Source organism: Pantherophis guttatus, chromosome 2 (genome assembly GCF_059756535.1).
Source record: "Pantherophis guttatus breed Tessera chromosome 2, ASM5975653v1, whole genome shotgun sequence".
In the NCBI taxonomy this organism is placed as follows: Eukaryota; Metazoa; Chordata; class Lepidosauria; order Squamata; family Colubridae; genus Pantherophis; species Pantherophis guttatus.
Genome location: NC_142064.1, coordinates 112,759,324 through 112,785,026, shown reverse-complemented (window position 1 = coordinate 112,785,026; position 25,703 = coordinate 112,759,324). Strand labels below are relative to the sequence as shown.

At 40.3% G+C, this 25,703-nt stretch overlaps 1 protein-coding gene across 3 annotated transcripts in view; it reads left to right on the top strand.

Moving 5' to 3' along the window:
- The first annotated feature begins 4,803 nt into the window (after positions 1 to 4,803).
- RGL3 (ral guanine nucleotide dissociation stimulator like 3) overlaps positions 4,804 to 25,703 on the top strand; it is a 40,214-nt gene continuing 19,314 nt past the window's right edge. For 2 of the 3 annotated variants that reach the window (XM_087886526.1, XM_087886525.1), the window contains exons 1-8: positions 4,805 to 4,936; positions 12,102 to 12,206; positions 12,864 to 13,081; positions 14,558 to 14,736; positions 20,553 to 20,686; positions 21,063 to 21,278; positions 25,207 to 25,310; positions 25,507 to 25,591. In XM_087886526.1, coding sequence (XP_087742652.1) covers positions 4,874 to 4,936; positions 12,102 to 12,206; positions 12,864 to 13,081; positions 14,558 to 14,736; positions 20,553 to 20,686; positions 21,063 to 21,278; positions 25,207 to 25,310; positions 25,507 to 25,591 — 1,104 coding nt within the window. In that variant the 5' untranslated portion in view covers positions 4,805 to 4,873. Of the gene's footprint in view, positions 4,937 to 12,101; positions 12,207 to 12,863; positions 13,082 to 14,557; positions 14,737 to 20,552; positions 20,687 to 21,062; positions 21,279 to 25,206; positions 25,311 to 25,506; positions 25,592 to 25,703 lie in introns of all 3 variants that reach the window. The other variant, XM_034434537.3, reaches the window with a different exon arrangement.

Genomic DNA, 25,703 nt, shown 5'->3' with positions numbered 1-25,703 from the left:
GTTGCAATTGTTTTTTCTGCAGTTCTAACTATCAGTTGGAGTTTGTATCTGTCCTGTTTGGTTGCTGTACCAAACTAGAAAGTTATAGAAGTACAGATGACAAACTCAATAATTCCACTAGATCCAGTTATAACACCCAGGTCCAAATCCAAAGTAAATAAAGATCAGAGATTTCAAATAATGCTGTTAAGCAAAATAGGATAGGGTAGTAGAAAACATTCTACTATCAAACAGCTGACACAGTTTGGTTTTTAGTATTTTAAAACCTAAGGCCATGTGAATAGATCAACCTAACCTACAAGAGGTTGTAGAAAAAATGCTTTTAAAAGCCTCTGACGATCCCAGCTGAGCTGCGCGATCAGCAGAGGCTTTTTTTCTACTTTTAAAAGCATTTTTTCGGCCAAAGAGGTGGTAGAAAAAAATGCTTATAAAAGTAAAAAAAAAAGCCTCTGATGATCGCGCGGCTCAGCTGGGCATGGGGGCGGGGGTTGCAGGGATTTTTGCTACCGGTTCTCTGAACCACCCGCCACCATCGCTACCAGATCAGGCAATCCAGTCCGAACCAGGAGCATTTCATCCCTGCTTTAAAGGTGATCATCAACACATTGAATTGCACCCAGAAGCAGACTGGTAACCAATGCAGCTCCTGGACCAGGGGCCATTCTTGGAAGCCCCAAAATTACCCGTACTGCTGCATTCTGCACCAGCTGTAGATTCTGAATCCTTTTCAAGGATAGCCCCATGTAGAGCGTATGTAGAGCCGCAGTCATAAGATGACTAGGGACTGAGCACAAGGAATCCTATTCCAGGAAAGGCCGCAACCTGTGCACAACATGAAGTTGTGCAAAGGCTCTCCTAGCCGCAACTGCTCCCTGTTCCTCAAACAGGAGTTGTGAGTCCAGGAGAATCTCTAAGCTGCAGTCAGATCTTTCTGGGGCAGTGCCATCCCATCCAGAGTCAAAGAGGACAAAGTCCCAGATCCTGGAGCCCTGCGTACCTAAAGCCATTCAGTCTTACCAGGGTTCAATCGAAGCCTGTTGTCCCCCATCCAGGCCCCCACAGCCTCCAGGCACTGTGAAAGGGCAGCCACAGCATTATTTGGGTCACCAACTATATGGAAATATAGTGTCATCAGCATACAGTATATACCTTAGCCCATGGTGACGGATGATCTCACCCAGTGGTTTCACATAGATGTTGAAAAGGAGTGGAGAAAGTACCCTTTGGTACACCACAGAATAGTGGCTGAGGGCTGGACCTCTCACTCCCTATCAATAATGATTGGGACCTGCCACAGAGAAAGGAACTGAACCAGCACAGAACTGTGCCATCCATTCTATCCCCTACAGCTGATCCAAAAGGATGCCAGGGTCAATAGTATAAAGGCATAATACAGTTCCATTACTTTGCATGGTTTAGCAGTAATCTACTTAGTATATTTTGCATCAGTTTATAACTTCCAGATTCTTTTTAAGAGTACAGTAACTTCATGCAGAATATAATGTAAAAGCATGTATCAATTGTTATCAAATCCAAATCCAACCAGATGAAGGAATTACAACTGAAGTACCAGGCGTAATTGTGGAAAGGCATAGTGAATCCTGTGAATCCAGGTTAAAAGCTGCTCTTTTTTCCCCCAGGAAAAATTGAACCATGTCAAAAACAGATTGAATTTCAGCTCCCAAATCTAATTTTCTATTACTAACAGCACTTACATCTACAGCCTGTTACTGGATTAAGTCAGATTGTAAGTGCAAAAGAGTAGGGTGTCATCAGCAACAGCAAATTGATGATATCCCATTCCAACTCTCTAGATAATTTTCCTAAGCAATTTCATGTGGCTGTTGAACAATGTGGAGGACAAGGGGCAGCATAGGTCACTTCCCAAGATGTCAAACAGGAGAGTCCCCTACCATCTCTGTTTGATATGGCCCAATAAGAAAGACAACTGCAATCACTGCTACAAAGGCCCAATCTCACTAGGCAGTTATATCACTAAGAGCCAAAACAGCTTTGGTACCATATCCCAGCCAAAAACCTGAGATGGATCCAGATATTCAATCTAATTTTGATGCATTTGGAGTTGCAAGTTCATAATTTTGATAACCTTCTCCAAAAATGGAATGGGATATCACTAATTATCTGGATCTTATTCAGGTTGCATTTTTCCACAGATTGAATAAAACCACATTTATTTTTAAATATTTGTGTTATTAAAAAACAGTAGTGGTATTACTAGATGTGTGGGAAAAGACAATTTATATTTGTTTGTTTGTTTTCTGAAAAAGAAAATGTTATATAATGTGCATTAAAAAAAGGCATTTGATATAACTTTAAATTGCTCTAGCCATTCTACATGATGCAGAGCCTCATTCCTTTAGCATTTTCAATGCAGTTATCAGAGAAACAAATGTGGGGATGAAATGTAATGCATTATGGAATACTGAGGGCTATATTAGGCATTGCACTGAAATAATTTAAACCAACATTCAGAGGATGGAAAATGCTGAGGAGTTTGAATTATGCTGATCTTGCCAATCTAGTCCTCTGCTCTGAGACTTGCAACAGCCCCTATTCTATTCCATGCTAAGGGCAGTGATTGGTAGATGTTTCCCTGCCAGTTGGGGATACTTGTGGAAAAAGAAGGAAACAAAGCTAGGAAAGTTCACTAGATCTTCTCCTTAAGGCATTCAGTATATTATAAATAAGAACAGCAGGATAAGTATTGTCAATAGGAACAGCACATTTTATGCTGGTATAGTTTCCTGCTATCTCAAGGATTAGCAGACAGCATTTTATTTTGAAAGTGAGGAACAACTCTTTAGTGATGCTATCATTTTTATATCCACATCAGAATATGTCTCAATCATTTTCTGTATACAGTAATTTAATCCCTGGTAAATGTGAGTAGAGTCCATTATTTTTTACATAAGATCACTTCAAATATTTCTACATGGGAAACATTTCTTTCTAAGAAACAAGAAAAGTGTAGGATCATGTAAAAATAAGCTGGAATAACGTTTAGTCTTTTATAATGTGAAACATTTTCACACAAAAATTCTAATTTTGCAAAGAAAACCACACATTTAAAACTGCAATGTTCAAATGCATGAAGTGTAATCTAATGTACATATATAAGGGTTAAATTATTTGGTGTTTTGGACCTGATCTTTATACCAGGTTCTGAAATGCTCCTAACAAAATGCTGCAATTTTAATTTTAGAGCTAGCCCTATGATGAAATTCTTTATGTAGAGAAAAAAGACTAAGCTAAAAGTTCATCTTACATAGAACATCTTATGAATGCATATATCTACCAGTTTTAGCATTTCCTGTTTTTAAAACTGTTCCTGTCATAGATTTCAAAAAAATCAAATATCTACACTTTTTACAGCAAGTCATATTCCCTTTGTAGTTGGATGATTTATTGAATTACATGTGGATTAGAATTACTCTCAATTTTGATCATGCTCTTCAATCTAGATGTCTAGTTTCCCCTGTAAATAGTCTAGATGAGAGTCAATGTGGCTTTTTTGATTAGAGAGTTATATTGAAACTAGACATGGTAGCAGTCTTTTAATACTTAAGGAACTGTCACAGAGAAGGGGCCCACTTATTTTTCAAAGTACCTGAGGGCAGAACAAGAAGTAACAAATGGAAGATAATTAAAGAGATTCAACCTAGAATTAAAGAGAAATTTCCTGACAATGAGAACAGTGGAAAGCTGTGGGTTCTCCATCACTGAAGGTTTTAAGAAAAGATTGGATACCCATTTGTCCAGCATGATATAAGGTGTCCTACTCGAGCAGACGATTGGACTAGACCTCCGAAGTCTTCAAGGGACTTCAGTTCACCAGGGAAACTTAGAAACCTGATTGTGCCCAGTTTGCCCCAGAAGCAAACTGTGTTTATGATTTATTTTTATCTTGGCTACATTTGTTTTTTTTTAAAAAAGATCTCTCCCCCAACACTCCTTGGGCCTTCTCCCCGGATAGTTGTACAGCCCATTTTTACCTTCAAGTTAACATATAGTTGTAAGCTGGAAGTTTCTTTTATAACAACTTTCATTTCCTACAATAGCACATCATTTTTTCCGAAAGTGATTGCTATTCGCCCTGCTAGGTAGAGATGGGCATTCCTATTTCCTTCCAAATGAAGCCTAACAGGAAATCCACACTTCCTATTTTTTCTGTTTCAAATTGTAAAACTTGGGGAAATTTAGCAGAATTCTTAGGTTTGGAGGGCAGGGCCAGGGTGAGCACTCCCTCAAAAAGACAAGGGAGTTGCCTCGGGAGTCACTTGAGAGGATTGAGAGCATTCCTTCAGAAATCTCGGTCCTGACCATTGAGGAGGGTATTTCGTTTCTGATACATCGGTCAGCCCAGCCCAGGTATTCGTCTTGCTGGGTACTCGGGAAGGGAAACTGCAGGACTCTGCGGACACGCCTTCGCGTCAATGTCCGAATGACACCCGGGTTGGCGCACAACTACCGAAAAGTAAGGCTGGTGCCAAATAAAGAGGCAGCAAAAGAGAAAATGCGCCGTTTTACGATCCGCCAATGGTCCAGTTCTTTCCTTCGATCTCTCCAGGAGCGAGAAGGAAATCGGCGCGCCTCCACGTTTATTCTCCCCTCAGACCCCCGGACCTGATCCCCAAGGGCCAACCAAGCGCGACAGGGAAACTTGGGCTGGCTCTCCTCTCCTCCAAGAGGCTGCCCAGCCGCCGCCCTGGCGTTCCGCTGGGCTGCTGCCTTCTCTGTGGAGCCCGAAGGCTGTGTGGAAAAATCGTCAGGTGGGCCAGAGGCTCAGTCCCGCCCTCTCGTAGGGCAGCGCGCTGCTGTTGGTGTCTACATCGCTCCCGGCAAGCGGCGACCGATGGCGGAACAGTGGCGGCCCAGCGTTCCCGAGGAGGCAATGGGCAAAGCGGAGATCGCGATGGTACGCGCCAGGTCTTGGGAAAGGGCGAGGGGGGCATTATTCGGTTTTGGGGCATCATCAGGTGCAACCGAAGCGCGAGGCGATGCTCTCTCGGAGGGCTGTTTGTGGGAGGAAAAGGCATTTCGACCCGTGCACCTCCTCCTCCCTTCTGGGCTTCGCCGGTTGACCTCCCGCTTCGGCCCAACTCTCAACAAGTCTCAGTCCTTACTGGGTCTTATTTTGCGACTGGTCGCCCTCAGACTCCCTGAGGATGGTGTCTGTTTATCAGTTGTCTAGCTTTTCAGAGTTTTTCCACCCTTGCTAAGGAGGCGACCCGCTTAGTTCTCGCAATGCCTTTTTAATTGGACTGCAGGTGCTTTATGGATCTTGTCTAAAGAACCCCCCCCCACCTCCCCAGCCGGGAGTCCGAAACTTAGCGAACTGACGGACAACCTCCATACTCTCTGGAGCTTATCTTTGGACAGAGATTGCAGTGAATGAATTACTCCGATAAGAGGCAGAACTGCTGGTTTAGCCCCTTCCGGACTGATTAGGGAAGGGAAGATTCCTCAGTATAGGAAACATTTCCCCCCTCATTGCACAAATAGTGCTTTGTCCTCCACACAAAATATTGCATAAACAATATAGAGAATGACATTAATATTAGTAATAATGTCACTAATAACACAGACAACTTTTTATTCCCACAGCAATAGCTGGTTGATGGAATGTATTGCATGTTGGAAATGCCCAAATTTTTGACCTCCTGAAAAGAATTAAGCATCAATCAGTATAAAGAGGAATGATTAAAATCTATCATCATCATCACCTTAAACCTAGAAACCTGGATTCAGGTCCCTTGCTTTGACTTTCTTGTAATTCACTTCAGACACAACACTAGACTATCATCAACACTTTGTGAAATGTTGAATCCAGGGGAAACGGGTAAAGATTTTTCTTCAATAACCAAAAAAGGAACATGCATGGCAGGGAATATATAAAGAAAAAAGGGGGAGAGAACTGGGATGTGTATTAATATAACAGGGAGAAATATTTGAGAATTTGCAAAAGGTTTTTTAATATTTGAGAGCATTTCGTTGAAGGATGCCAGCATTTACCGAAACATGCCCTGCCTAGTGCCTGGCACTGGGCAGTGCACAGATGGTGGTAGTATTACATTCATACCTCTTGCCAGACCGGTCCTGTGGCTTTCCTATGTAGAGAATGTCAAAGAAGGTCACTGGAGTGAAACAGCAGTAACTGGATCAAGAAGAGAGGCCAAGAGGACAAAATGTCTCTCCCAGGGCCATGTGTGCTTGTGCATTTTGATGGTGGCTTTCCCACTGAGGAGAGAATTACACTTGGATATGCACATCTGGCATGAGGGAAGCTGGTGGAATGGCTGTGTACAGATTTCATTCCATGAGAAGAAGGAGAGACTTCTGTGATATTCCTTTCACCAAAATGAAAGACCTATTGACAAACACTTGGAAAGAAACTAGTTAGTTTCTTAGCATGTCTAAATATTGACGTAAAGGGCATATTTATTTATTTATTTGTTTATTACATTTCTATATTTTTATATATTAAGCAGTTGATGAAACTTAACTGACATAAAGATTGCTGAAACCTTCACAGTAGTGGAATGATACATTTTGAAATGAAGAACTCATTGATATTGCAAAGACCTGCTCCTAAGAATCTAACTATACACCCATTAAATGCAATATTTATATTCAGTTTCTCTGTAATTGCTCCCTACTCAGCAAGGCTAATAAAAAAACCTAAACAATAAAACAAAGCCAGCCAAATTAAGCACATTTTTAATATAATTTTGCAGTTTATGGGAATAACTACCTCTTATATGTGTAGTTAACATAAGATAATGTAAGATAAGCTTCACCCAACTCCCTGGTATTTACTGAAGGAAAAGTTTAATTTGAACAAAGAACATAGAACCAAATATCTTAATTAACTAATCAGCTCTTAATTAAAGATCTAAACAGAGATCACAAGACTTGTGTGTCATATTTACAGTAAATTAGCCGTGGTTTATTTCTACCCAGTTTTCTGTGTTTGGCAAGTGCTCTAGAGCAGGGGTCCTCAACTCCTGGGCCACTGCCTGTTTAGACCTGGGCCACGCAAGTTGCAGATGCACATACTTATGCACCCAGCTCCATCTGCATGAGTGGCGGGTACTTGTGTGTGTGTGTGTATGTGAAGCTCCATTTGTATGAGTGGCTGCTCACACAAATGGGGCTTCATGCACATGCGCATGAGTGCTTGCCACTCGTGCAAATGGAGCTGCGTGCATGGAACCATTTCCTCTTCCGCTGGTCCACAAAGCCAGAAAGGTTGGGGGACCACAGCTCCAGAGGAGTATGTGTTGTCTACCTGTGGCTTCTAATGTAGCTCCATCATTTATAGGGAAAACATTACCAATATACCTACCTCTCCATACCAAAAGGTCCTTTCTGTAGCTACATATTCAAGCACGGTTGTTGTTTATATGACTAGGAATTCCAGGTCAAGAAGGGTTTTGGAAATCTGTGAAGATAGCCCCTTGATCCTTTTCCTCTGTCATCCAGAACTAAGAATGCTCTGTATCCAATGATTGCAGGAGGAAAGGCTGAAATCCATAGATCATTCAGAGGACTAACATTTAATGCTATTGGCTTCTGCCTTCTTGATCTCTCTGCTCAAGCTATCTGGTATAAGGATGGCATCCAGGACTTCAACCTGGCAGACAAATTATATGGCTGGGAACAGTAAGTCTATACAAAAGGAGGACTCATGGCTACTCCTGCACTCCAAAGCACTCTGCTTCCAGCTGGGTCGAGATTTCACTGTTTCGAGAATGCACCCCTGCTCTTATTTTAAAGGGAAATTTTTTCTAATCTCAGTTCATACAGAACTCAACAAAGAAAATAGGGAAGGGAGAGGGAGAGAGAAAAAGGGAGACAGAGGGAGAGGGAGGGAGAGGGAGAGAGAGAAAGAGAGGGGGAGATGAATTCTAACTGATGTTCCCCCAGCATGTCTCTTACTACAGGCTCCTCCAGGGGACAAAGCTACATATTGAGGCGACCAGAGTATGTGCTGTGGGCTGCCTTGTTCTTACATACTATGTACATTCCATAGCACCTGCAATTTATTTTCAGAGGAAGAATTAGGAAATTATAAAAACACAAAGCACGTCCCTCCAATCAATTACTGTATGGGTTGCAGGCAGGATTAGTCAGTTCCCAGGAGTATTATAAAAGGAATAGGTCCTGGCTGATGTCATAAGCTGCTCCTTAGCAGTATAGCATGAAGTGGAAGCGAGCAGACCAGGGATGAAGCAGGGAGACACTTATTTCATCTCCACAACCATCTCTATGGATGTCATCCATTGGGATTGTGAGCATGTGAGTCTGCATGTCTACACCTGATTTGAAGAGTGTGAAATCTGATGTGTTAAGAGTTCTGGAAACTGTTTGATATCTCCTAGCTCCCCCACCTCTTTGTTTTTAGAACTAGAAAAATAATGTATACATTAATTAGGGATACATTAGTCGGGTTTTTTTTTGGGTTTTATTAAAAACAATTTTAATTTTTTTTTCAGACACACAAACATAAAATACATAATTTCTGAATAGAGTATTAACTGAGTCAAAAATCATATAGCTTATTTTCTCCATATTTACTATATATACTCCAATTTCTGCCAGTATTCTACTTTCCCCCTTTTATCTATTTTTTTAATAAAATATATAATCAATATTACCATCCACCCTCACCTCCTTATCTTCACCTATCACAATTTTTTAATCTATTGAAACCCTTTACTTTAAGCACAGTCATTCAAACATTTAATTTTTCACAATTATTTCTTTAGTGTCAATTTTTCCCAAAGATGGACCAAATTTTATCCTATCTTACTACTTTATTCGTTATTTGACCCTTTTAAGTATATATTTCTTTATATTTGTTTTACATCATCTTTATCATTAATCATTTTGCCATTTTACCCAAAACAATACAATTCTTCCCAGTTACTTTTATAACCCCCTTTTTAAGTAAACCTAACTTCCATTTCAAAATTCAATTTTTACAGTCTCAGTATTAATACAATTTCTTTACACTTTCAGGGTTACAAAATATACTTCATCTTATTCAAATACTATAATCATCAATATTACTTCTATCATAATTATTTATATGGCTATTATTAAAATTGTATATAATTTCCCCTTCTAAATAAATCATTTTATCTCAAATCAGTTATGTTGTCAGTTAAATTCAATTTTAACAATCCCAATATTTTTAATTTTATTCATTTCCATTTCATTTAAATTTCAATATTTTAATCCCTTAAATATATCCACCACCAGAAACAATACAATCCTTCACCTTTGTTTTTATAATTCATTTTATATAATTCAATTTTTACAATCCCAATAATTTCCGAAGATCCCCTGACAGTGGTTCGTCTGGCTGAGTTTTCGCCAGGCTCGTCAGAACCTGGTATTGTCCCAGCCAATCTCACCGCAACACTTCCGGTTTCCAGGGATACATTAGTTATTCTATTTCTAATCCATGGCAGTTCTTCTTAAATATCTATGAATAAGTACATTACGTTCAGATTGTCTCACTGATTTCTAATTTTTCAAAATATACTGCAACAAAGAAGATTTTAAAATATTTCAATTTTTATTTCAATTTTTGACAAAATACATTTTTCTAAAAATATCTCACCATTAAATATATATTATTTTTATGTAGGTCTTGGTGCATATTTTTTTTAAAGTTTTATTGGATTTTTATTTTTAAATATACATCAATATCAATACATGAACAGTGTGGCCTCTGGGCATAATTCATTTCGATAGAAACAGCAATGATGATAATAATAATAGTTGTTACATTAATCAGATTTATATAATCTTTCCATCTAATTATTGCTTTATATAAAAGTGTGTATTCTTATTTCTACCTCTATTCTAGTTTTTAATCAGACCATCATTATGTTAGAAAACAGAAAAAAAGCAATAATAATTCCTTTCTATCCATCATCTCTTGAAGTTTTAATACTTCAATTCTTGTTCGTTTTTTGGCTTGCCTCCCATACTCCTCTCTTGGATCTTTGTCTCTATCAGCAAGTGTGTCTTCACCATTCAGTCTGAATATTTCTCCCATCTCTATCCTCCTGAGCTGCCAGGTCTCCAGAGTGCCGACCCAAACCCCATCTACCTTTCAAAAGTATCTTCCAGGTTATCCGATTCCATTTTTAAATCTCTTAAACAACTTTTCCTTTGGTTTATTTCATCAGTAATTATTATCTTTATCGTCTTCTCCTTCTCATTTTCTTGCTTTGTTTGCTGGTTTGTCTGTTCTATCTTTTCCTTCATTCTTTCTGCTGTCTCCTCTCTTTCCTGGGCTCTTTGATCTTCATTCATTATCAGTTGCAGCATATTTTCTATTTTCCTATTTATGTCTTGCTAATGCAAGACATTCTTTATCTCTCTGTGATTCTTTGTCATAGAACCCCTAATGCTTTGAAACATCAATTCCATTTCTCTTGAAATCTCACTCATTTCCCCCTAATGGAGCATCTTGTCTTATTTTAATAAGTCCCGCTCTTACTCAAGTCCAAAAACAATATATTCAAGTCCAATGTTGCTCCTCAGAAAGTTCAATAATCATAGTTCTTTACATCTAAGGATTATTAATCAGTTCCATTGAAGTAGTCCAGGCAGCTTCCACAAATCAAGAGTCACTTTACTTAAGGGTCTTCCTTATTCTCACAATAGAGTCTCCAGTAATCATAAAGTAGATAGTTATAGAACAGTAAGTATCACCACACTTCTCCAGATCAATGTTGTTTATTTCTCTTATCAAAAATTTTCCTAGTCTTGTAGGGGTATGTTTATTTTATTTATTTATTTATTTATTTATTTATTTATTTATTTATTTATTTATGTAATTTATATTAAAATTTCCATTTACCAGTAGATGGCGCACTCAGCTTAGCTTTCAGCGTTGTTTCAAGTCTGATAAATTGATTAATCCAAATTTAGTTCAATTTATGGAAGCAAAGTCAAGTAGATTCCGGTAGATAGTTCCAGCATTTTATAATGGCTTTCCAAAACAACGCCTACCAAGTTTAAAAATCCAATTTTTTATATTTTAAAAGATCTTTAGCTTTTCTCCCCTTAGTTCCTTTCTTTGGGGCCTAGGATTTTTCTCTCTATGGTTGTTCGCTGCTTTAAGAAATAGTTCTAAGAGTCTCTTTTCCTGGATTTTCCTCTCTTTTTTAATTTTAAGATTAGGTTCATCTTCACTGCTCCTGCATATTTCTTTGTTGCCTTGGCTGTCCCATCTTCATGGCAGCCATAATGGCTGCCTCTTCTCTTCGTGGATGAGAGGGAAGAAGCCCTGGGTCTAGCAGGAAAATTGCTGCTCTCCACGACCTGCAGGACGCCCCTCTTTTCTTCACCACCCCTACAGGGTGGCTTTAGCTGCTTTCAGAGCCCTCCAATGGGAAGAACTCGGCACGGGAGCGTGGAGACCCGCTCCTCACGTATGATCTCACTGTGACATCAGCCAAAAGTCCCCCGGTGCATATTTTTGATTAAGAACCACATCACAATATTTGGAGACATATGAAATCCAAAGGTTAATTCCGTTTAATCTGCATGTTCACTTAGGAGGTGCAGGTCAGGTCATTGGCTTCCAAAGATAGACTCATCATAGCTTCATAGATGGCCTTTTTCCTAACTGACAAATCTTATTCATAAACAGATCTCTAGGTTTATTTATGGCTTAGCTTTTGCCCCAATGTACTGAAAGCCTAATAAAAAATACAGTACTCTTATGTTACGACGATTGTGAGTGAAATAAGATTGAGTTTCTTAACCCTTCTCACAAAATACACATTTATCAGTCCAACAGGTGAGGCTGCCTAATTCCACTGAATTGGTTTCCTGCTGTTTAAGACTTTAAGACTTTCATTATGATCTTTTGCAACTCACCTTTGCCTTTTTTTTCCTGGTGGACCAGCACATCATCTGTCATTTCTAAGAATAATTTCTAAGAATATTAATTAATTTCTAAGAATACCTCTGGGGCTTACATAGGAATAGAAGCATTCTTGAAAACAAAGTTGGAAGCTAATGCATTCTCTAGCTTATTCCTTACCTTTTACCAGACGCCCCTACAACCGTGGGGAGAAGAGACTGAAGATGGAGCCATCTATAGCATCACCCTTGAGAGAGTGAAGGCAGAGCCTGCAGCCAGTGGAGCATCTTCCTTGGTAGGTTCTGTTATCATTCAAAGAAGAACGAGTCCCTCTCCTCTTTTATCACAAGGGAAAGAAATTGGGGCAGGTCAGGAGGAAAAGTAGTTCACTGAAAGAGAGGCATTTTTTGTGCAGTTAGTCTTAATTTAATTATTTTGAAAAGTTTTTCATTCCATTGAAGTGATGGAACCTAGCCCTAGGTTTAATGTTAGCTAGAGAAAGGGCACTTAGTGGCCAATGGCCCCAATGGCTACCTGACACTGACAGTATCTGATGCAACCTACAGCTCAATAGCAGTTACCAAAAAAGTGATGCTGCCTTCTTATAATACTTTGGACTTCCAAGGCCCCAATGATCCTGCACTCAGAGCAGAAAATGCTGGGCTAGATGGGCCTTTGAACTGATCATGATGACTCCTTGAAAACCCAAGCATGCGGTTTTCTTGGCAGCAGTATAGAAATGGGTGTCTTTGCCTTCTGCTGATAAGACCCTGAGATATGCTGATGGTCTCTTACTTAAATACAATGTCCCATTCTGCTTAACCCTTTCGGATCAGTCAGAGAACCACCATTTACTGTGGCGAGCTTCAAATATATACTTTTGATTTATTTATATGCAAGAACAGTGTTGTTGTGTGACTTACCATTTATCTCATGCCTACCCCTTTTCCAGAAGGAGCATCCAGAAACGTCAGAATGTCCTTTTGTCCAGTACCGTACTTGCAAGAGGCGCACATTGCGGGCTGCCACACTTCCCCAACTAGTGAAATGGCTGCTGACAGCCAACAAGGAGGGTGACCTCGACTACACATCTAGCTTCCTGGCTACCTATCAAGCCTTTGCTACTCTCATGCAGGTGTTGGAATTGCTGCTGCCTCTGGGACCAGACAAGTGAGCCACTGAGAAAGAGTGGATGGTGTGGATGTGGAGAACACAGGAGGCTCCCAAATCAGACCTCCAAGGAAGATTTGAATTAGGAACTTGGCAGAACCGAAAGAGAGAGTATTCTGCTGCTGCTTCTGGCAGGTTCCCTGTAAATAGACTCTTTCACTCTAGCATAGTTCAGTGTAGCTTCATAAAAAATTAAATATTGACTAAATAAATTGACTAAAGAATATCAGGAAACAGCTGGCAGTAAAAGACAACATGATTGAAGGACAAATCAGTCGTAAATGTTCAGTTAGAGAGCATAATCCACCAGGCTTCTTTTGATTTATCATGTTGCGAGAATCCAGTTTGTTTGTTTGTTTGTTTGGTTGTTTGTTTGTTTGTTTGACATGTTTATCGCCTATCTCACTGCAGAGGCGACTCTGGGTAGGCTTACAAACATTATCTTTGATTCATCCTTATTTGTGAGATCTCAACTCCCAGAATTCTTAGCAATAGCCATGCTGAGTGGAGAATTCTCCACACATCTGGAGGGAATGCAGACTGAGAAAAGGTGATTTATGCATAGTACATTTTGTGGACCCATACATTAACCTAGTGGTTAATCCGAGAGTTGCAAATGATTTCTTGTATCAAAAACTAGCCCCGAGCCACTAGTTCTAGCTGCTCTAAGTCTAATTTATGATGCTCAAGAGGGGATAAGTGATAAAACTCCTGCCACGGCAAAAAGATGCTCTACAGTAATTAAGACTTTTTTTAAAAAAGTAAGAATGTTCTGCCTTTGGCAGTATGATTGAGTAGTAAAAAGAAATATTTCCAGGAGGAGGAATGTAAGCATTGTTATTTAAACAATAGCAATGTTTTAAAATTTCCTTTCATGTCTTTGGAAAAAAAGGGAGGTTCCTATCAGAGGAGGGTATGCAAGAAAAACATTACAAGTAATCCTCAATTTACAAGCATTTGTTTAGCAAGCCTTTGAAGTTACAGCATCACTGAAAAGTGATTTACAATCTATGTTCACACTTACAATAGCTGCAGCATCCTCACGGTCACAAGATCAAAATTTGGGTGCTTGGCAATTGGCATATAATCACCATTTCTGACCTTCAGAGTCAGTTTCTGACAAGCAAAGTCAATTGGGGAAGTTGGATTTGCTTAATGACCACATTAACCACTTGACAATTGAAGTTATTCGCTTAACAACCATGGCAAAAATGTTGTAAAAATGAGTTAAACTCACTTAACAATTGCCTTACTTAGCAATGGAAATTCTGGTCCCAATTGTGAAAGTTGAGGACTACCTCTATGTACCAATTTAATGTGAGCCTTGATACGGGAGAGGCAACTTTATTGAGTGAGATGATTAGAGTAAAGTAGGGACAGTTGAAGACCAGGAGTGGCTTGTGTGGAACAAGAGTATCCACATGGCTTGGGGTGAGTGTGGGTCAGGAGCCGATTATGTTTCTTTTCTGATTGCAGGGCAGTACTCCATCTATTGGAACAGTGGCTACAGCATCACCCTGAGGATTTCTGGGAACCTCCAGAGTACCCTAATCTGCACAAAATATTGTGTTTCCTTCATCAATCTGCTCCTAACTCCCCAGTGTGTGCTTTGGCAAAGGGATTGCTACAAGTCCACAAAGAAAAGGAGGCAGATGGTAAGAATGATTTAGGACCAAAATTGCCAAGCATGACCTATCTTCTCAGAGTTTCTACTTTGGATCCATCCATTCTGACTTCTGCTCCCATCAATATGCTACTGTTCTCATGTGGAGGTGTTATTTTCATATCCCATGCATCTGACATGCCTGGTTTGATCCAGCTCCCTGAAGCCCAAACCCAGTTCCTCACTGGCTAAATTAATTCAAATTAATTGACACATACCAGCTACGCTCGGGTATGCCTGCCTGCCCACACAGAAAACTATGTAACTACTCTGATATTTTTGGCAATAGCCCAGGGGTGAAATGTTCCCGGTTCGGACCGGCTCGGGCGAGTAAGTAGCGATGGTGGCGGGCAGTTCGGAGAACCGGTAGCAAAAATCCCTTCCCCCGCCCCCCCATGCCCAGCTGAGCCGCGCAATCATCAGAGCCTTTTTTTTCTTTTACATGGCTCTGACGATCCAAGCTCTGACGATCCCAGCTGAGTTGCCTGCTAATCAGGCAACTCAGCTTGGATTGTCAGACCCATTTAAAAGAAAAAAAGTTTCTTTTTTTCTCCCCACCCCACCCCCCGAGCCCCTTGCTTACCTTAGCTGCTGGTCGCAACGCCTGCCTTGCTTCGCTTGCTGTAATACCTGCAATCCATTGCATCAGGAAGCAACTGAATCTCCCTGCCTTCAATCAAGCTCATCTGCAACTTTAAGACTTGTGGACTTCAACTCCCAGCAAAGCTGGTTGAGGAATTCTGGGAGTTGAAGTCCACAAGTCTTAAAGTTGCCAAGGTTGGAGACCTCTGTTCTATTGGGTCAGTTTTTTTCCCTTTTGGGAGCTTTAAAAAAAATAGTTAATTGGGGTTTTTTTTAGTTGTTCTTTTTTTAGACCTAGCCATTTAAAGTTTAGGAAGTTTTAAATTTAGCTGCTTTTATATAAAAATAAAAATAAATAAAAATAAAATAATATTTGTGCAGATTTCTGAGATTTAGTGTGTTTATGTAGTGTTTCACTCTAACTACACAAACACACAAAATCTCACAAAGCTGTATGTGGAATTTTGTGTGTGTAAAGTGTGAAAGTTGGTTTTTTGGGCTTTTTGTGGCTGTGTGAGGTTCCTGCTTGTTGCGGGGCCATTTTGGGTCTAGCACAGATGCTTTTACATTGTGGGTGAGACAGTTGTATCGTGTTGTGTTTTGTAGGTTAAAAAAGGGCAAAGAAGTGACATTGACTTGGCCAGGCCCACCCAGTCACCTTACCACCAAGCCCCACCCACTAATTAAGCCACGCCCACAGAACCGGTAGCAAAAAAATTTAGATTTCACTCCTGCAATAGCCCTTTTGTTTCCAACAGATGCTATCATCCAACAACACCAGTTTGGGAACAGAAGCACCAAAATTTGTGGTTCAAATAAATAGCAATAGCACTTAGATTTATATACCACTTTACAGTGCTTTACAGCCTTCTCTAAGAGGTTTACAGCGTCAGCCTATTGCCCCCAACAATCTGGGTCCTCATTTTACCAACCTTGGAAAGATGGAAGGCTGAGTCAACCTTGAGCTGGTGAGAATTGAATAGCTGAACTGCTGACAGCTGGCAGTCAGCAGAAGTAGCCTGAAGTACTGCATTCTAACCACTGCACCACCACATCTCTTAATAAATACATGTGTTAGTGCTACATATGCAACATTATTTAAAATGGATCAAATTATAGCCTGTGCACTCAAATCAACATGGTTGCACAGATTTTGCAAAAGTCTCTCAGCTCAAAGGAACAGAATATGAATGGTGTCTGCCTTCTCACATGTGTAATCCCAGGAGGGGACAGACACCAGGTTAATCTGAGCTGAAATTATCTATTTGCCCTTCTGCTTATCAACCCAGGGCATCATCCAGCTCACACTTAGCCACTTTTGAAATTGCTATTATTAGTCTTTCTACAACAGGCTTTTCTAAACTGGTGCCTCTCAAATACTGAGGCTAAAACTCCCATCATCTCAGCCCATCATCTAGTGATGTGCTGGTACGAATAAGGAACATTATCTTGTAGTTCCCTGCTGTTAGAAGAGGTGGTAAATTAACACCTCTGGAGGACACAGAATGAGGTGGTAAAATTTTGAACTGTACCTCTTTCTGCTGCAGGTGAGAAGGGATTTGACCTGTTTTTTTAAATGTTCCTTTTTATAAAAGGCTATCTATATGTAGCAGACTAAAACATCAGGAAAAGGTTGTTACTATGTTAGCTGGAGCGACTGAGAACTGATTTCAACAGACCCTGGAGTTTCCCACATCTGTGATTAAGCATGGGGGCATTAACAATAAAGTGTAGGCAGGCTTGCTATTTCCACAAAGGAAGTTTCAAATTGCAATCCCTTTCCTTTCTTATAGATGATAAGAATTGTAGTGGGCTTTAGGCAACAAGATAAAAGTTCTTTAATTCTGAATCTAGCTAGTCCTCTTGGTTTATTTGGATATGCAATGGAAATAGTATTCTCTCTTCTGTTCTCTAAGAAAGACCATTCTGATCCCAGGATGAAGAAAATGGCAGGAAGAGGAGCAATGGTGGCTTCCAAATCTGCCACAATCTCTGTTCCCATCGGAATGCTTGTTATGTAACCAGAGGAGGAGGAGGAGGACTCTCCTATTAGAGTTGGACAATTTGCTCCAATGAATTTGTTAATTCCAGGATAATGGAATTGTAAATGCTGGCATTTGTCCCCTCTGGAATTTGTAAACTTTCAATATGTATTTATTCAATTTATATGGTTAGCCACTTGCCAAGTGGCTAGGTTGAAAATATCAAATGCAAAAGAAAATGTTAAAATAATAGAACAAAATATAATACATTATACTGAGAACTACACAGATAATACCTATATAGCCATGGCCTGGAAGGTGATCCAAATCTTCAGGGTCTTCTTAAAGGCCAGCAGGGTTAACACCAGCCAAAATTTAGGTAGATGCTCTTCCATGGAATAGGTGCAGTGACAGAGAAGACGTGCCTTCTGGCTTCCATTCAGTGATACTACTTACTTGATGGGACCTGATGCATGCAACCCTGTCACATATTGTACAGAAGATTCCACAACTATCCAGGCCTTGTGCCATGTAAGGCTTTATAGGTAACCACCACCAGTACCTTAGAATTACACCTAGAAGCCCACTGATAACCAGTATGGCTCACACAGTAGTTGTTATATCTGGACTTACCAAAGTGCACCCATAACTATTTATCCGGCTGTCTTCTGGACCAGATATAAATTCCCAAGACATAGAATCATAGGTTGGAAAACCTTGGAAGACTTCTAATCCAACCCCCTACCCAAGGCAGAAATCATTTCAAGACACTTCAATGGCAACCTCTATAAAGTGTGTTGCATAGTCCAGATAAGAAGTAAGTGTAAGTAGACTGCTTGACCCTACTTACAACAATTGGCACATAAGAATAAGTTGTGCAAAGGCCCTCGCAGACATGCTGTAGCTGTACCTGCTATTTTAACAGAAGACAGAAGTCTGCTGGTTATCTGCTCGTGTTGGATTATTCTTAGATTTCATGTCACTTATGTACTCTAAGGAATAAAGAACAGAGAAATGTGCTGCATTCTGTTCTGCTACAGAAATTAAAACTTATCAGTACAGAACTTCGAGGAATCAATCCATGGGTACAAATAAATTAAGCAATCATTTTAGGTATTAAATTTATCAGAATAGTATACCGTATAGCAGGGGTGTCAAACTCGATTTCATTGAGAGCCATATCAGGGTTGTGTTTGGCCTTTGGCCGGGGTGTTGGTGTTGGTGTGTGGCTGGGGGTGGAGATGGGCGTGGGCTTGGCCATAGTGGGTGTTTGACACAGGCTCAAGATGCATTTTTTCCCCTTCTCTTCTTTCTTTGCACAGTTGTTTACTATAACCATTTTCCTATCTCTTCTGCCAGATATTACTGGCAAACATTTATTACTTATTCTTCATACTCCACTAAACTTTTTATTTCTAAATTTATACCCCATTGTTTAATAGTAAATTGCTTTTCCAGGCAGAAAAGCTATTTATACTATCGTATTTTTATTATTAGTTGAATAAAAAAAATACAGTAGCATAAATAACATGATAATACAAGATCTAACAGCAGGGGATAGTAAATAGAAATGGCTGTCAATTATAGATTGTTGATAGTAGATTAAATGAACCTACAGTATGTAAAATCCAGCATTAAACTATAATATTAAAACAGGTTGTTGCTTGATTTCTATCCAGATCAGGCACTTAATTCAGGTCTCGTAATTGTAATCCAGTCCAATCCAGTCCTCCTGCAGCACTCTGCTGGCCAAAAATGTCAGAGTGCTGCTAGAGGCTGGGGAGGCCAAAAACGGGCCACGCCGGGGCCACGCAGGGCCTCCATGCAGCCTGTTTTCAGCTAGTAGACTGCTGCTGAAGGCCGTGGAGGCTGAAAATGGGCCACACAGGGGCCGCAGGTGGGGGCCGCAGGCGGGGGCTGCATGTGGCCCCCTGTGGCCTGTTTTGTCCAGCAGAGGCACCGTGGGCCGGTCTTTTGATATTTCCAGGCCGGCCTCACAGGCCAGATCTAAGCACCTCGCGGGCCACATTCGGCCCGTGGGCCTTGAGTTTGACACATCTGCTGTATAGTGTCATTAAAGTTCTCAATGTAGACGGATAGAGAGATGTTACATTATATGGAAATCATGTAAAACCCCATACATGAGGACATGCAATTTATCTCTAGTCTATTCTGAGAGTTTACAGGATGGTAGATGGCACATGTGGCTGTTTGGATAGATTCTACATATTTCTTCTTGAGCCTGGTGAGTACCAGGACCTGGATACTCCTAAATCTAATGCACTGTTACGTAGTCATGCAAAGGAATTCAATTCCTAATGGGGTTTTTGATTTCTATAGACTAACATGAGTCTAGAGATGCCCTAGTCATCTCTTGTTTGGATTTCTATAATGTGCTCTACATAGGGCAACTCTTGAAGAGTTTTCAGAGGCTACAAATGATACAGAATATAGTGGTGCAGACAGTTCTGGAGGCCTCTAGGGTGGAACATGTAACACCATTGTTATACAAGCAGCATTAATTGCTGGTTTCTGAATCCAGTTCAAGGTGTTAGTTATCACCTTTAAAGCCCTTCGTGGCATGGAATCAGATTGTCTGAGGAACCATCTCACCACAATGGGATTGGCCCACTCCAGCTGCTCCAGCAGAAGAGGCCTTCTGCAGACCCCGTTGGCTCAAAAATTTCTGCTAGTGGGGTCCAGGAGAAAAGACTTCTCTGCTATGGCTCCCTTTCTCCGGAACAATTTGCCACCAGAGGTGAGATCAACCTCCACTCTTCCAGAGGCCCTTAAAACTTGGCTCTGCTAATTGGCTTAGGATCCTGATAGGGGTCCATTATGTTGGAGATGGTTGGTTGAGTGACAGAGAAACCCCAACCCCCATTCCATCTGTGTTCTTGGTTTTCAGCCTTAATTGTTGTTAATTTTAATGCTTTTATATTTATGCAACTGTAAGCTGCCCAGAGTGACTTGGATAGTGAGACAAAGGGCACATTAATTAATTAATTAATTAATTGTGAATGATCCAAAGAGAACTTTAAAGGGCTGTTTATAATATACTCCTGAAATAAGCCGCAACTGGCACATCATCTCCCAGAAGTTCAGAGGTTCTTGAGGAAGCAAATATTAAAAGCTAGTGGGGAATGAGTGTTTTTGATGCTGGCATTTTGGTCTGCTGCAATGATTTTCTTACAGCCATTGCTTGAATCTTCTTTTTTCTATAGATTACATTATTTTTCTACAGGAGGCAACTCCCCAGGGATGAGACCATCACAGGTTATCACAGAGGCAGCTGGGACAGATGGCTGTGAGGAGATACTACCACTGATGTCATTCTCTGTGGATGAAGTGGCTGAACAGCTGACACTGATTGATGCTGTAAGACCTGTTGGGGCCAGGGTCTGAAAATAACTTGGAAAAGAAAATAGACTATGGCTATGATGAATAGGGTAGTTCTGAAACTTTTGAAGTTGGCTTGATGATAGAACAGATAACCTATGTCACTTTTTACAGTCCTGGTAGGCAACCTTTTGGTGGCCATGAGCTACGTTTAATGTTGTAACAAGGGGATACTAAGGACCATAAACTGGATGGGATGGATGTGGCTGCTGTGGGGGTGAATTTGGGATGTTCTTTGCTTTGCAATATGTCTACTTGAGGCCTTGGATCTTGAAAACCTGCTCTGAAATCACTTAATGCACTGAATGGTTTTCAAATGGTGCTGAGTTCCTTCTTTCCCCTTCCCTTTCCCCAGCACCTGTTTAGAGCAGTGCTACCCTTTCACTGCCTTGGCTGCATTTGGTCCCAACGAGACAAGAAGGAGAATCAGCACATGGCTCCCAGTGTCCGTGCTACTGTGACCCAGTTTAATGCAGTCACCAGCCGTGTCATCACATCTGTGCTGGGGGATCAGGCCATGCGCATTCCCCAGCGTGCACACCTGCTGGAGAAGTGGATCCAAATTGCTGGAGTAAGTCAAGAAGAGGGTCAGAGTGGGGGCAGTGGGAAAATGAAGCAGGGCTGAGCATGGTGCTAGGGATTTCGTAGTTCATCCCTTGGGAAACTGTGAGCCAGAGATGTAGTGACTGCTCAGGTGCATTCCTTATTTGTGACTATTTCTTGGCAATGTTTACCACTAATGCCTCTTGCAACTTTTTCAACTGACATCCCTGAAAGGGTTTTCTTGTTATTTTTCTGCATGAGGTGAATTCTTCTCAATTATTGTATGCTCTGAGCCTGTACATTTCTGTTCCCCAAAGTAAAGGGATCCTGAATTTTCTGGATGAATATAAAAAATAGGGTGGAAAACTGCAAGCGGGAAAATTAAGCATCATTGATGGGCACAGAATGCATATGGACATTTGCAGGGCAGGCAAGAGGAGCAAAAACATTGAGTGTGAGCTACTCTGGCCAATTGTTGGTTGGCTGGAGAGGGAAAGAAGGACACTTAACTAAGGCTGATTATCAGCAGGTAGCCAGAACATGCAAAGATGAAGTCAAGAAAGCAAAGACTCAGAATGAACAAAGACTTGCAACAAAAGTCAAAGATAATAAAGAAAGCTCCTTTCAACATATTAATAGCAAAAAAAGTCAAGGAAACAGTAGGTCCACTAAAGAGAGAAGATGGCAAGGAAATAACAGGCTGTAGGGAGAAAGCAGAGCTGCTTAACTCGTTCTTTGTACACAAAAAGAAACTATAGCCCAATGTAAAAAAAAAAAAAACTACTGTAAAAGACAAAGTAGAAATAAAAATTAAACTAAGCAAGAAAATGGTAAGAGAACACCTATCTGACTTTGATAAATATAAATCACCGGGACCTGACAGATTACATCCCAGAGTTCTGAAGGAGCTGGCAGAACCAGCTTCTCAGAACCATTGTACCATATCTTTCCTAAATCCTGGAGCCCTGGGAAAGTACCTGAGGATTGGAAAAGGGCTGATATGGTTCCCATCTTCAAGAAAGGAAGAAAAAAAAAAAAACAGACCCAGGAAACTACAGACCAGTCTAACATCAATACCTTGGCTAATGAGCCTTGGTGGTGCAGTGGACTAAAGTGCTGTTAAGTAGCACTTAGCTGCCAGCTGCCTGCAATTACTGCGAGTTCAAATCTCACCAGGCTCAAGGTTGACTCAGCCTTCCATCCTTCCAAGGTAGGTAAAATAAGGACCCGGATTGTGGGGGCAATAAGCTGACTTTGTATAAAAAAGAACACTGCTTAGGGGGGGCCAAAAGCTCTACTAAGCAGGTATATACAAAAGTATGAAGGCTTAACACATTGTAAACCGCCCTGAGTCTCTGGAGAAGGGCGGCATATAAATTGAACCAATCAATCAATCAATCAATCAATCAATCAATCAATCAATAAAGTAAGTAAATAAATAAGTAAATAAGTAAGTAAATAAGTAAATAAGTAAATAAATACCTGTGAAGATCCTGGAAAAGATAATCAAGAAACAGATCTGCGAACAATTAAAAGCAAATAAAGTTATAACTAGAAGCCAGCATGAGTTTGTTAAAAACAGATTGTGCCAAACCAATTTTATTTCATTCTTTGACAAAGTTACTAAATTGGTATGCCAGCGAAATACTGTGGACATAGTATAGTTAGATTTCAGTAAGGCATTTGACAAAGTAGACCACAACCTACTTCTTGGTAAGCTAGAAAAATATGGAGCAGAAAACATCACCACCAGATGGATTTGTAGCTGGCTGACAAACTGTACTCAACAAATAGTCCTTAATGGTACCAGATCCACATGGACAGAAGTAAGCAGTGGGTACCACAAGACTCCATCTTAGACCCAGTACTCTTCAATATCTTCATAAATGACTTAGATGAGGGAACAGAAGGGGAACTTACCAAATTTTCAGATGACACTAAATTGGCAGGAATAGCCAACAGCCCAGAAGACAAGCTCAGGATCCAAAAAGATCTTGACAAACTTGAACAATAGGCCCTATCCAATAAAATGTATTTTAATGTGGAGAAAAGCAAAGTTTTACATTTAGACAGGAAAAATCAAAGGTATAAATATAGATTAGGCAAGACTTGGCTCAAAAACAGTAACTGTTAGAGGGACCTTGGAGTCCTAGTGGATGATCACTTGAATATGAGCCAGCAGTGTGCAGCCGCCGCCAAAAAAGCTAATACAATCCTAAATTGTATAAACAGAATTGAGATCACATGAAGTACTAATACCACTTTATAAAACCGTAGTAAGACCACACCTGGAATACTGCAACCAATTTTGGCCACCAAACTACAAAAAATGTTGAGATCTTAGAAAAAGTTCAGAGAAGAGCAACTAAGATGACCAAAGTCCTGGAGACTAAAACATATGAAGAATGGCTGCAGGATTTGGGTTTGGCTAGTCTAAAGAGAAGAAGAATTAGGGGCAACATGATAGCAGTATTCCACTATTTGAGGGGCTGCCACAAAGAAGAGGGGGTTCAAATTATTCTCCAAAGCACCAGAGGGCAGGACCAGAAACAATGGTTGGAAACCATTAGAGAAGCAACCTGGAATTAAGGAGAAACTTCCTAACAGTGAGGACAATTAACCAGTGGAATAGCTTGTCTTCAGAAATTGTGGGTGTTCCATCACTGCAGATTTTTAAGAAGAGACACTAGACAGTCACTTATCTGAAATAGTATAGGTTCTCCTGCTTGAATGGGGTTGGACTAGAAGACCTCCAAGGTCCCTTCCAGCTCTATTCTATTCTTAAAGGGCAGAGGTTGAGAGAGGAAGGTATGCTGTAGCCCAGCGGTGAAATCCTCTGCATGCTGTTGTTGGTTCTGCTCATGCAATAAACAGAGTCCTTCTTTCCAATCAGCTTCCATTTTATTTCCAGTTCCTTTCTCCTGGATTGGAAGCGGACTAGATTTTTCTTCCAACAGATCTTTAAGAAAGAAAGACTCTTGACTTCATTTGGTTGAAGTGATAGGCTCTTTTACTAAAGTTAAGTGGTTGCAGCAAAGCTAGTAAAGCTAAATCTGATTATTCCCACACAAAGGTTACACTTTCCCCCCTTTTTCTAGCCCTCCTGCCGTGACCAGTCCATCAGGGTCCAGCAGTATGGCATTTAGATGTTTGGGAACTGCTTGAATGTTTGGTGCCTCTTAATCTAGTTTCGCATTCTGATCCCAGGCCAGGTGTTGTTGGTGGCTGCTTTTTTCTAGTTTGGCACTCTGGTTCTTGTCAACGTGATCCCCCCTCCCGCCGTTTGTCTTCTCACTCCTGTTCCCCAACTTTATTACCCCAAATTCCTTTCCCACTCTTGTGATTTATGGCAGGATGCCAGCGAAGTAAAGAAGCTGAAAATGGCAGATCTGATAGGCCTCACTATTCTGAGGACCAAAAGTGCAGATTGCTTCAATTAAAAAAAGCAACTTTGAATGTGTTGAACATGGAAAGTATGAATGAACATGTTGAACATGAAAACTATTTTAATAAATTGCTTTAAAATTAGATAAATCAGCACATTTAAATAACCAATAGTAATCATATTTAAAGAAATATTTCCATTTAATTGGAGGTGTACATTTTCAGAACTTATTTATTATCATTTATATATTTATTTATATTTCACATTTCTTAACCATCCATATCCCTCAGAGAGGGGATCTGCATTCTTGGATTGCATTCTTGGGTTGTTAAAAAATGTGAGATAACCTCCAATTTACACATGATTATAAATATTAATATTAAATATTAAAAACACACATTTTCATTTTAAATTCTCTTTAATGTCAGATTAATTTGATTAAACCAATGAATTTATACTCTTATTTAACTGATTGTACTTCTCTCTCTTTTGCAAGCTTAGTTCACACAACTATAATCTTTCATTTCTTGCTGAACTATTTGTCTTTTCCTCCCCAACACCAAACTTCCAGCAATGCCGGGCCTTAAGGAATTTCTCCTCACTGTACGCCATCCTCTCTGCTCTCCAGTCCAACTCTATTTACCGATTAAAGCGCACCTGGGCTGCAGTCAACAGGTAAGTCTTTATAAGGGAATGAGATAAAAGAGGGCAAAGGGGCTGGTCAAATATACCTCACTGCCTTCCCTTTGGCAAAAGGCCACAATGACATGGCAAATCCCAGGGATTTTCTTGGAGAGCAATTCTACAAAAAAGGAAGCACCAGCCCATTAGACTGACCACACATCAGGCAGTTCTGCATTTTATCCCACAGAGACACCAGGAGCTCCTTTCGAAAACTCTCACAGATCTTCTCTGAAGACCACAATCACTTGAACTGCCGAGAAATCTTGCTGCAGGTAGGGGAAATATCTCCTGAGAAGAAGGAAAAAGAATGTAATGCACAAGTGTGGTTTTCCAAATGGTTTTCCATCTCTCATGGTAGTAGTGAGGGAAAATACTGACATTTTT